Source organism: Furipterus horrens, unplaced genomic scaffold (assembly GCF_987537825.1).
Source record: "Furipterus horrens unplaced genomic scaffold, mFurHor1.1.pri manual_scaffold_3, whole genome shotgun sequence".
Taxonomy (NCBI): domain Eukaryota; kingdom Metazoa; phylum Chordata; class Mammalia; order Chiroptera; family Furipteridae; genus Furipterus; species Furipterus horrens.
In genome coordinates, this window is record NW_028327173.1 from 149,296,685 (window position 1) to 149,310,110 (window position 13,426).

Genomic DNA, 13,426 nt, shown 5'->3' on the forward strand with positions numbered 1-13,426 from the left:
GTTCTCCTCTGGGACGTTTATGGTGTCATGACTTATATGTAAGTCTTTTATCCATTTTGAGTTTATTCTGGTGTATGGTATAAGTTGGTGGTCTAGTTTCTCTCTTTTCTTTCCTTTTCTTTCCCTTCTTTCTTTCCTTCCCTCTCTCCCTCCCTTCCTCCCTTTCTTTCTTTCTTTTTTACATGTACCAGTCCAGTTCTCTGAACAGCATTTATTGAAGAGGCTATTTTTATTCCATTGTATGCTCATGCCCCTTTGTCAAATATTAGTGAACTGTAGAGACATGGGTCTATTTCTGGCCTCTCTAATTCTGTTCCATTGATCTATATGTCTGTTCTTATGCCAGTACAAGACTGTCTTGATAACAGTGGTCTTGTAGTATAGTTTGACATCAGGTATTGTGATCCCTCCTACATTGTTCTTCTTTCTCAAGATTGCTGAGGATACTTGGGGTCTTTTTTTGGTTCCATACAAATTTTTGAAATATGTGAAATATGCCATTGATATTTTAACAGGGATTGTGTTAATCTATATATTTTTTTGGGTAGTATGCACATTTTAATGATGTTAGTTCTTTCTACCCATGATCACAGTATATGCTTCCACTTATTTGTATCTTCCTCAATTTCTTTCTTCAGTGTTCTATAGTTTTCCAAGTACAGGTCATTTACCTCCTTGGTTCAATTTATTCCCAGGTACTAAATTTTTCTGGTTGCTATAGTAAATGTGATATTTTCTTAATTTCTCTTTCTCATATTTCATTGTTGGTATACAAAAGTACCATCAATTTCTGAATATTGACTTTGTATCGCTCTATTTTGCCAAATTCATTTATTAGGACAAGTAGTTTTTTTGGTGGAGACTATAGGGTTTTCTATGTGCACTACCATGTCATCTGTAAATAATGACAGTTTTACTTCCTCCTTTCCAATTTGGATGCCTTTTATTTCTTTTTCTTGTCTCATCACTGTGGCTAGAACTCTGAATACTATGTTGAATAAGAGTGGTGAAAGTGCACAGTTTTGTCTTGTTCCTGATCTTAAGGGGAAAGCTTAGTTTTTGCCCATTGAGTGTGATGTTGGTAGTAGGTTTCTTGTATATGGCCTTTACTATTCCCTCTATTCCCATTTTGCTGGGCACTTTTATCATAAATGGGTGTTGGATTTTATCAAAAGCTTTTTCAGCATGTATTGATAAGATCATGTGATTTTTGTCATTCACTTTATGTGGTGTATTACATTTACTGATTTGTGAATATTGCATCCCTGGGATGAATGTCACTTGATCCTTTTAATGTAATGCGGGATCTGGATTGCCAATATTTTATTGAGAATTTTAGCATCTATGTTCATCAGAGATATTGGCCTGTAGTTTTCTTTCTTTGTTGTGTCTTTACCTGATTTTGGAATTAGGATAATACTGGCCTCATAAAAGAGAGTTTGGGAGTCTTCCCTCTTCTTGAGTTTTTTGAAATAGTTTGAGAAGAATAGGAGTTAGTTCTTCTTTAAATGTTTGGTATAATTCACCCATAAAACCATCTGGTCTAGGGCACAAGTGTTAAATTTTGATGAATTTTTCATCCTTTTATTTTTGCAACATATAAGTACAGTATTATCTTTCCAAAATTATATTTAAAAACATCTTTAGAGGAAAAAAGTAAAAGGTGGGAGTGGTTAAAAAATCTAAGAGCCTGTTTTATTAAAATAAATACCTAGATATTTAAATGAGAATAAAAAAAATAAAAAGTATATTGGGTCTAGAAGAACTGTCAGAATTAAGAGGAAGAAGGAAATGCATTTCAAGTAAAAAGAACACAATGAACAATGCCAAAAGGGAGGAAACTACTGTGAGTGTTAAGCAAAAGAGTTTGGTATGATTGAAGCAAATGGTAAGAGAAAATAATGGGATAATAGGTTGAAATCAGATTAAGGAAGGCCTTGAAAGTCATATTAAGTTGTTCAGTTTAAAATGTGCAGTCAAATGGAATTCATCAAAAAAAATTTATGATTGAGAAAGTACTTGACATGTTTACTATGCTGGAATTATAAAGGATAGACTGGAAGGAGAAGGTAGGGAGACCAGTGAGTAAACTATTTTAATAATACAAAAAGAAACCAGGAGAGCTGTACAAGGACAGAAGCAGTATGACTGTGAAGAAGAGGTTGAATGTTAAGAGAGAGAATGAACTCCTAGAAAAATAAATCTAGAAGGAGAAGGGAAGGACTCGAGGCATGAGCCCAAATTTACTGCTAATCAGAGGAAGGGGATTCACGGGGGAAATGGGATGGAGAACTTTGTAATAAAACCTCCAGTGGAAATAAGAAAGTAGTTGAAATTCTGGAAAGGTAACAGAGAAAAAGACTTAATATTGTTCTTAATTAGGTCACTACAGCCCTAGGCACTGGAAGTTTCAGCTGAATGATCAGGAAGGAGAAAACATGGTATTCCAAAACCTTAGACACAAAGGGCCAATGTGAGATGTCAGCTGAAGGGCTAAGGAAACTGGGGCATGCATTAAACCAGGAGAGCATGCAAATTGAGATCATTAAGCAAACAGAAATTAACCTCAATTTTACAAAGCTCTCTGAATCTGCTCCATACTCCAAAACAACTCCCCTTAGGTCTACAGACAAGAGAAGAAAGCAAGGGACTGGTTAATGAGAAATTAAGAATGAAGTTTCTCTAGGGCTGCAAAGACCAATATAATAGCAACTTCAAACTAATGAAATTTGAAACTGAGTTCCTTGTTTCCTCTGGTCACAATTCAAGTGCTCAATAGGCACAGGTAGCTAGCTAGTGGCTACCACACCAGGCAGTGCTGATACAGAACATTTCCATCTTCATAGTAAGTTCCACTGGACAGTGCTGCTCAAGGAAGGAAACAGGGTGTGACCAGGAAAGGACCACGGCATGCTACTAAGGTGAGAATGAGCTATTTTTAAATAGATGGAGGCCTTTGATGTCTTAGTATTCTTACTTAAAATTTATATGTGTGTTTGTTTTTTACGCTCTTTTGGAATATATATAGCAAGACAAAAAAATCAAGGTACTGTTACTTGTATCTGTGTCCACTAATTCTACCTGTTCTCAGTTACACTGAAAAAGTGTTCTTGCGCTTATATGATAGACCAACCTCACCATTTGTGCAGGATTTATTCCCCTGTCAGCTATGCAAGAACCTGGCTACTGGAGTCTGGTAAAGATGGAGGCATAGGTAGACATGCTTTACCTCCTCATTCAACCACAAGAAGAATTACAACTAACTTCAAAACAAAAAACACCCAAAAATGCCAGAAAATTAAACTGCATGGAAGTCCGACAACCAAGGATGTAAAGAAGCCACATTTGTCCAGACAGGTAGGAGGGGTGAAGGTGCTGAGTCAAGGTGGAGAGGCAGTGGTGGTGGCAGAAGGGGTGGTCCTACATTTACATGTGGTGGATAAAAATGGGAGGGATACCTTTTGAGCAAGGGATCCCTGCCAGACCACACAGCTCAAGGTTCCATCACCAGGAAGATAAAGCCCCGTAACCTCTGACTGTAAAAACCAATGGGGGTGGGGGTGGTAGAGAAACTACCAGTTTCTCAGGGGAGTCCATTTAAAGGGCCTGCACAGACTTAGAACATATGCAAACTCATGCACTCTGGCATTCACCACAAGGGCAACAGCTGGAAGGGCGCCAGTCACAGATGGGAATTAGGTAAAGTGACTGGAAATGAGGCGAGTGCCAGGCAAACCTCCAGAAGCCAGGCAGCAGTACTGTCCCCTCTCAATCCCTCCCCCCATAATACACACAGTGCCACAAAACAGTGAAACAGGTTGCCTGCTCTGGTAAATACCTAAAGCTTCACTGCATACAACTTAACAGGTGTGCTAAGACAGGGAGTCAAAGCAGCTCCACCTAATACAAAGAAACAATCACAGAGGCTGCCAAATTGAGGAGACTACGAAAGATAGCCCAACTGAAAGAACAGAACAAAACCCAAGAAAAAGAACTAAATGAAATGGAGATATCCAACCTATCAGATGCAGAGTTAAAAACACTGATGATCAGAATGCTCAGAGAACTCACTGAGTACAGCAACAACATAAAGAAGAAATGAAGGTTACACTAAGTGAAATAAAGAAAAATCCACAGGGAACCAACAGTGAAGGGAAGGAAGCCAGGATTCAAATCAATGATTTGGAACATAAGGAAGAAAAGAACAGTCAAACAGAATAGTATGAAGAAACAAAAATTCAAAAAAAAATGAGGAAAGTATATGAAAACTCTGGGACATCTCCAAAAGGCCCAACATCCAAATCATAGGGGTGCCAGAAGAAGAGGAAGTGCAAGAAATTGAAAACTTATGTGAAAAAATAATGAAAGAAAACTTCCCTAATCTGGAGAAGGAAATAGACAGACATACAAGTCCAAGAAGCACAGAGGGTCCCAAACAAGTTTGACCCAAAGAGGACCACACCAAGACACATCATAATTAAAATGCCAAAGGTTAAAGATAAAGAGAGAAACTTAAAAGCAGCAGAAGAAAAGAAGAGAGTTAGCTACAAAGGGGTGCCTATAAGAATATCAGCTGATTTCTCAAAAGAAACTTTGCAGGCAAGAAGGGACTGGCAAGAAGTATTCAAAGTGAGGAAAAGCAAGGACTTACAACCAAGATTATTCTATCCAGCAAAGCTATCATTTAGAATGAAAGGGCAGATCAGGGTAAAGCTAAAAGAGTTCATCATCACCAAGTCATTATTATATGAAATGGTAAAAGGACCTATTTAAGAAAAAGAAGGTCAAAACTATGAATGTTAACAACAAACACAACTATCAACAACTGAATCTAAAAATAAAAAACAAACAAAGCACACAACCAGAACAAAAACAGAATCATAGGTATGAAGATCATTTGGAGGGTTATCAGCTGGGAGGGGGAAGGGAAAGAAATGGGGAAATGGTGCAGGGATTAAGAAGCATAATTGGTTGGTACAAAATAAGACAGGGGGATGTTAAGAATAGTACAGGAAATGGAGAAGCCAAAGAACTTATACACATGACCCATGGACATAACTAAGGGGTGGGATTGCTAAAGGGAAGGGGATACTAGGTGGAGTGCAAAAGGGGAAAAATTGGGACAATTTTTAATAGCAAAATCAATAAAATATACTTCAAAAAAAGAATTTGGCTCCTATAATTGTTCCTATTGTGTCTTACATTATCAGTTTTTTTTCACATCTCCTGGAGCATTACCATTAATACACAAGCATGGTGTAATAACTACACTTTTTTTTAAATAGGGAAGGACACATTTTACTGCCCTTTCAACTACCTCCTTGTTTTACCCCTTTTTAGAACAAAGCAAACTGCCAGAGAGTTGCCTACTCCCTTTCTTCACTTCCTCTCCCGAGCTCTCTCTTTACCCTGTTCCAATTAGTTAACCCAGATGGCCAGTTCTAATTTCCCACCTTACTTGACCAATATCAGTAGCATCTGATTCATGTGACAACCACCCCCCACATACTTGAAGCACTTCCTTCACTTGGTTCCCAAGATACCACATTCTTCTCATTTTTTCCCCTCCTTCAGTGGCTGATCCTCCACCTTACTCTTCTTGGCTAGCTCTATCCATCACTGAGTTACTAAAGTACCCCAATGGCTCAGACTCAAAACCTCTTTTCTTACCCAGCTACCCCTTCCCCTTAGCTGATGTAATCAAGTCCCACTTTTTAAAATTACCATTTAGTTTTAAACACTGGGAGTAAATGTATCTTAAATTTATATTACCCCTTGCCCTGATTTCTCCTTTGAGCTACAAACTACTATATCACATCATCTTCTTGCTATTTTCATCTCAAATGTAAGAAGCATCTCAAACTTAACTTCTAGATAATGAAACTTGCTTTTTTCCACATATCAAACCTGCTCTTCATCTTTCCCTATCATGGTTGATAGCATGATCATTCATTCAGAACAAAAATTTAGTAGTCATTCTTGACTCTTCCTCTTTCACATTCCAATATCAAATCCTAAATGAAGTCATATTAAATCTACATTTAAAATAAATGCAAAATACGATCATTTCTCACTAACCTCATTGTACCATCCTAATGCCCTACGTCAGAGCCACTGTCAGTGATCACTGGACCATGGTGTTAGTCTTCTAACTTGTCTTTCTGATTCCACCCTTGCTCTCAATAGTCTCTTCTTTACAGCAAGAGTCACTTTTCTAAAAATCATGTTCTAAAAATTGAAAAACTGTTATCTGGAATAGAAATGGAATTCCAGAAACATATGCAAATCCAATAAACTACATAGAACCTAAGTTCTTTACCTACCTGGCTACCAATCAACACAAGAACATCGATAAAGCCAAAGATAGTCTCCCCACAATTTCTGGGCACTTAAAAACCTCATGTGGCTTTGTTTTAAATATAATCTACTTCTGGATATAACTCTACTATATAGTTTATTGACAGATCATGTAATTATACAACCACCCTGCTCAAAATTTTCCTAAGGCTTCTAAGGCTTCCAATCATACTTAGAATAAAATCTACCTTTTTGCAAAATCATACACAATCTGAGGAGCCTACCAACCTCTTAAACCTTGTCTCTCCACTTAACCCTTTTTAAGCTATATTATGCTATAGCCACAGTGGCCCTCCTACTTTTTCTCGAACACACTAAATCTACTCTGTCTCAGAGCCCTCACACTCACTGTTTCCTTTGTCTGGAACGCTTTCTTAACAGATATTCACATGGCTTGCTCTCATACTTCATTCTACTTTCAACACCTCCTCAAACATCTCTAAAACAGTGTTTTCCCCTCACTGCCCATCACTCTATGTCAGCGGTTCTCAACCTGTGGGTCACAACCCCTTTGGGGGTCAAACAACCCTTTCACAGGGGTCCCCAAGACCATCGGAAAACACATATATAATTAGATATTGTTTTTGTGATTAATCACTATGCTTTAATTATGTTCAATTTTTAATAATGAAAACACATCCTGCATATCAGATATTTACATTACGATTCATAACAGTCACAAAATTACAGGTATGAAATAGCAATGAAAATAATTTTATGGTTGGGGGTCACCACAACATGAGGAGCTGTATTAAAGGGTCGCGGCATTAGGACGGTTGAGAACCACTGCTCCATGACTTTGTGTTTCTTCATAGCATTTACCACTATCTAAAATTATATATTTATTTGTGTATTATCTATCTTCTCCACTAAAATATTATCTCCATAAAAACCTTGTTTTGGTCTGCTTGTTCACCACTGCACTCCCAGCACCTACATCCATGCCTCACACATTATATGTGCTCATTAAATATGTTGTATGAAAGAATAAAAATAACCTGACAACATTCTAAAAATTTTAAGATACTTGGAAAAGAAATATAATGCCAGAATAATATTCAAATCTAATAAGCGAAATAGAAACTCAATTCATCACCTTCTGTAACAGTGAAATACTCAGTCTGAAACAATCCTGATCAAGCCTGCTTTGCTCCCATGGTCTTCAGACTGATAGTTTCTGTTCAGTCTTGCCTATAGACATGCTAATCATTAGAGGGACTCTGCTTGTGGCTTGAGGAGATAGGGAAGTATGTATTGTTTATCAGAGATTTGCAGGAACTTTGTGACCAGATTCACATCAACTAGTACAATCTCCCTCAGACCCCTACTGGTACCCAGATATCTGCAGTGATCAATCACCTCAAATGACCCCCCCCATTTCCCCTTCACTTGACAAAAAGGAACCTGAACTTCATACTTTCTTAAGATGAATATGAGAAACCACTAGGTCTCCCATCTTCTCAGTTGGCATCTTCTTGACCAATAAACCTTTCCTTACTTTAAAGTCTGATGTTTTGAGCCTTGGCTTTTCAAAACATAGTGCACACAGACTTTGGACCAATAACACTACCTTGCAATCTATTAATAATGCAAGACCTTCACTAGGACAGAAAAGATTCATAATTTCTAGGCACTTAAATTCTCATATGCCTATATTTTAAATGTAATTTACATTTCTGTATACAATTTTATCATTATATAGTTAGCTCATTCAAACCCAGTATTTCAACTTCTGTGCAACCTATTTGCTAAGAATGAAAGTCATGATCAGCAGCAAATTAAAACAAAACTAAAAGTAAAAAGTAGACATAAGTATAAGAACTGTAGTGGGAGACCAAATGCCAGTGTGACCACATGAGGAGCTCCACCAGATCCAGTCTCCTGTAAAACTGGTGGAAATTATTTTTAAAAACAACTACAAAGGGAGAGGAGTGGTTGGAGGTAGATGAGGGGATAAGGGGGCTATAAAGTAACAGAAAAAATACAATTAAAATAAAAACAACAGAAGCATCCTTAGGGCAAACAAATAAAGAAGGATCTATTCAAGAAAACCTATGAAATTCTTCAGTAAGAAAGGCTAGAGTCTATGGTATCTGAACAAAAACAGATCCTTCCCCTTTCTCTTCCAGATCAGTGAGGGTGGCCCCACTCCAGACTGTCACAACCAAGAAGAAAGGGCTCCCTCCTTCCCCACTTCCCAGATGGAGGGCTTTCTTCCCCTAAGAGCAGGACTTCAGCATTTCTTATATTCTCCAAGCTGACTATTGCTGAGCAAGCTAAGTCCTGGGCAACTGCAGGTAGAGAGGTAGAGGCTTCTAGCCTTAGCTTATAAAACAGAAGATCTACTTTGGGTGGGGTATGCGGAGAATACTGGGACCCCAAATGTCCTTCCCTTGCCTTATGAAGCAGTGAGTGGTTCCACACCAAAGGACCTCAGATTACTGTCCCCAACTCAACCAAAAGGCTCAGCTCCTAAAGTCATTAAGTCACTCAGAGAACAGCTAGCCATAGTCCTCACATTCAAATCCAGAGCCCTGGCTCAGAGATTTTGCCTGGGAGCAGAAGAAAAAAAAAAAAAGAGGTCATTCTTAATCTCTTTCTAAAAGAAATTCTTTAATTTCCAACAGTTAAGTTTAAACCCAAGATCTCTCTCAAAAATAGTGGAGGGTATACTAAAGGAAATTGGGAGGAGGCTGGTGGGTCTTATGGATATACCCTAGACTACAGGCTCTCCAGGGAAGAAGCAGGAGAATAAGACAGATGAGAGGAGCCCTCTTGGGTTCCGAACAAATCAAAGTCTGATCTCAGATTAAAACCACAATGAGAAATCACCTCATACGTGTCAGAATGGCTATCATCAATAAATCCACAAACAATAAGAACTGGGAGGATGTAGAGAAAAGGGAACCTTAGTGCACTATTGGTGGGAATGCAGACTGGTGCAGCTACTGTGGAAAATAGTATGGAATTTCCTCAAAGAGTTAAAAATGGAACTGACTTTTGACCCAGTGATTCCACTTCTGGCAATATATCCTAAGAATCCCAAAACACCAATTTGAAAGAATATATGTACCCATATGTTCACAGCAGCATTATTTACAATAGCCAAAATGTGGAAACCGCCCATGTGCCCATCAGTAGATGAGAAAGCTATGTACATTTATACAATGGAATACTACTCAGCAGTAAAAAAAGAATTAAATCTTACCTTTTGTGACAGCATGGATGGACCTGGAGAACATTATGCTAAATGAAATAAGCCAGTCAGAGAAAGACAAGTACCATATGATTTCACTTGTATGTGAAATTTAATGAACAAAATAAACTAACAAAACAGAAACAGACTCATAGAGAACAAACTGACAGCAAAAACAAACAAGCAGCCTCATAGACAACAGTATGGTAATTACCACAGGGAAACGGGCAGGGGGATAAATGGTGATGGAAAGGATACTTGACTCAGGCTGATGAACACATGATACAATAGAGATGATTTATTATAGAATTGTATACCTGAAACCTATATAATTTTATTAACCAATGTCACCTCAGTAAACTAAAGAAAAAAAGAAATTATTCCATTTTAGGAGGCATAATTTTATTAATTTGTCAAGGAATTTGTGTCCCAGGGCACCACTGTAAACAACAGAACAATCAATTAGTGGAAATTAACACTGTTTGGAGGTAGGGGTTAGGGGTTGGGAAAAACAGACTTCACTAAAATAATACAGTCACTAAACAAATAAACAAGCACATACTAACAAGCCCTGGAAGAGGGGACCAGTATGCATAATTGCTACAATATACAATCTAAAATTTCCAGATTATTATAAAAAAAAATTATAAGGCATGCAAAGAAACAGGAAAGTATGACCCCCATATTAAAAAAGAAGGCAGGAGAAGCTGCCTGTGAGAGTGACTAACTATATGTCAGATTTATCATAAAAGATTTAAAACTAGCCATTATAAATATCTTCAGAGAACTAAAGGAATGCTTGATAAAAAGAAGGAAATGATGACATCATATCAAATACAGAATATCAATTAAAAAAAAATTTAAAGACTTTATTTATTTATTTTTTAGAGAGGGGAAGGGAGGGGGAAAGGAGGGAGAGAGAAAAGACAGGGACCGAACCTGCAACCCAGGCATGTGCCCTGACTGGGAATTGAACTGGCGACCTTTTGCTTTGGGAGACAACACCCAAACAATTGAGCCACACCAGTCAAGGCTAAAGAGAAATTTTTTAAAGAACCAAATGGATATGAAAAGTACAATAAGTGAAAGAGAACAACTGTTGTACGTGTAAAGAGCCTTGGACTGCAAAAAAGACCCCGTATCCTCAGGGACTAATGTGTGTTCTTACTACAAGATAACTCTTAATGTGCATCCAATGTATCTTTTTAAAGCCACAACTTCCAGTAATAAAATTAATTAATTAATTTCTATGACTTTATCATAAACCTATATGCTATTCTTGAATGACATCCATTCTTATAATTAGCATTTCTTTAAACTAGTACAATAATAGGTTAATTTAAAATAGTTAATAATAATAGGAAAAATCTTACTGGTCTGACGTCACCACAGGAATTAGTGAATTGTCGTGCCAAGCCAAAATCAAGCATGAAACATTTCCTACATGTACTAGGAAAACGACCCATGGCGAAGTTCGACTAGAAAAATAAAGAAAGAAAATATACATATTCTTATAAAAATTAGTCCTTAAACCTTATCTTTCCTAGATTTTAATTCTTCTACTTAAATTCTATATAACACACATGTCCCAAATACAATATTATAGTTAATAATGTTTACTGTAATTAACACATAATTTCATTGTGGATTCTATTAATGCCCATATATGGTAAACTCTGAGTAACAAAGATTTTAAGCCACTGTATAGAAGTTATATATAACACAATACTGATTTAACTGGGATCAGAACTCTACCTCTAAGTCATTAATTAAATGTAAATGGGAAGAACCAGAAGTGAACAAAATCAAATACATAACTCAGAAATGTAAATGAATATCCTAAAGTTGAATTTCACTAAGTGTAAAGTTAAAATGCAATTTAAGGAAACATTTCAAAACAGACTTAAGGAAAATATACTTTGTATTCTTGCCTTAATAAAAATAAATGTAACATTAATTGAGCACAAAACTTGTGAAGATGGGTATGTAAACAAGAGAATAAAAGCAAAAACCAAATTGTTACAGAATTGTTAGCTTTTATTCTAAAACACTGTTCTACCTAGGGAGCTTTCTGATGGAAATGCAAACTCTTCAATCACCGCAGTTAAATAATGACACTTAATTTGGCATAGAAATAAGAGTCAGAGAAATCTACACTACATTAAATCCTACTTAACCATGTTAATATTAGTTGGCATTTTCATGTAAACTATTTAATTTTAGAAACCATGTAGCAAAGGATGCGTTACTTTTCAACTGTACCAACCAACATACGATAAATTTCTAGTAAATACAATATATCACAAATGGGTCATTTCTCCTTGTGAGCAATAAAAAGAAACTGAGAAGAAAAATTTAAAAAGTATAATTTCACAGTTATGGAAACGACAATTTCTAAGGAAAACAATAGAAAAATATATATATTGCCACTAGTACTCAAGAAAAAAAAAAGTCTTTCAAAATTGAGTGTCTTAGAAGAATAATTTGTCACTTAAAAAAAGTTCAAAAACATCATACCAACATCTAAAAGCGACATATGTAAATATTTTAAGCAATATTAGGAAAAGGAAATCTAAAGAATAACTATCAATTAATTAGCAATGTTAACATACACATCATAATAATAATAATAGTCAAGCATTAATCATTTTTAATTTGGCTGCTGAGCAACATTTTCATTGTATTTGAAAAGCTCTTGAATAGATGTTGTAGTTTGTACACTACTGTCTTTCTTTTTCTTTTTCTTCTTTTTTAATTAAGAGGTGCCCTGGCCGGGTAGCTCAGTTGGTTACAGCATTGTCCCCAATACGCCAGGTTGCTGGTTCGATCCCCAGTCAGGGCACATACAAGAATCAACCAATGAATGCATAAATAAGTGGAACAACAAACCTCTCTCTCCTTCCCTCCCTTCCTCTCTCTAAATAATCAATTTAAAAAATGAGAAGCATGTTATATTCTGCTTCTAGTTACATTTTTGCTACAGAAATTAAAATATTACCTGTATTTAATATAGAAAGCAAATACAGAAGGTTACATTTGTAATTTATTGTGTCCCATTTTAGGGTTAACATTACCAAGCAAACTCATTCTGTGCTCTGGCTGGAAAAGGCCCCCTACCGGTTTGATGTCTCGGTGTAAGAATCCCACAGAATGGATGCTCTCGATAGACTCCAGAATCTGCCTACCCAGCCGAAGAGTAGTGCTAATAGTGAACGTGCCCCGGGACTGGCTCCGGCGTAGATCTGCCAGATTCCGACCCTATGGGAAACAAATAAACACTTTCAAATATGGTACTAAAACTATGTTACAAGAAAATACGGGGAATTATCCATTTATTATTTAAAATGTTTTGAATGAAATAGCAAGGATTTTACCCAAATTATGATTCTCTCACTCAAAAGAAGAGATTCTGTTAAGATAATGCATTGTTTCAGACAAATTTAAGAATAACCAGTTTTTGAACATATTATGTTTCCAAGTCACAATTCCCTTTGTGTCTGATGTCATAACAAAAGTCTTATTTAAAAAGATATTATACATATATATATTTCCTCATTACTGCCTAACATATATATTTCCATAGAAACTACTTAATTTTTCTGTGTCACAGTTTCCTTACAAAATGGGGCCAGTGTTTTGTTAAGACTAAAAAAAGATCTATTTAATATGTTTAGAATACTGTCTGGCACACAGTAGGTACCTCAATAAATGCCAGTTATTGTTATTTTGAACAAAAAATGATAGGAAACACTCAATTACTTCTAGCAGGAGATAAAAGCAATGAATGATCTAGCCTGTGCCAGATGTATTACATTCATGATTGCATTTAATTCTCACAGCACCCTGAACAGAAGCTGTTATTCCTGTTTTACA

The 13,426-nt window shown here is 36.4% G+C and overlaps 1 protein-coding gene across 2 annotated transcripts in view; it reads right to left on the bottom strand.

The window, feature by feature from the left end:
• The window catches only part of TTBK2 (tau tubulin kinase 2), a 134,251-nt gene that overhangs the window by 54,361 nt on the left and 66,464 nt on the right, over positions 1-13,426 (bottom strand). For both annotated transcript variants that reach the window (XM_090270487.1, XM_090270488.1), the window contains 2 exons: positions 12,671-12,811; positions 10,927-11,031 (listed from right to left, as the gene is read on the bottom strand). In XM_090270487.1, the coding sequence (XP_090126613.1) occupies positions 10,927-11,031; positions 12,671-12,811 (246 nt within the window). The remainder of the gene's footprint in view (positions 1-10,926; positions 11,032-12,670; positions 12,812-13,426) is intronic.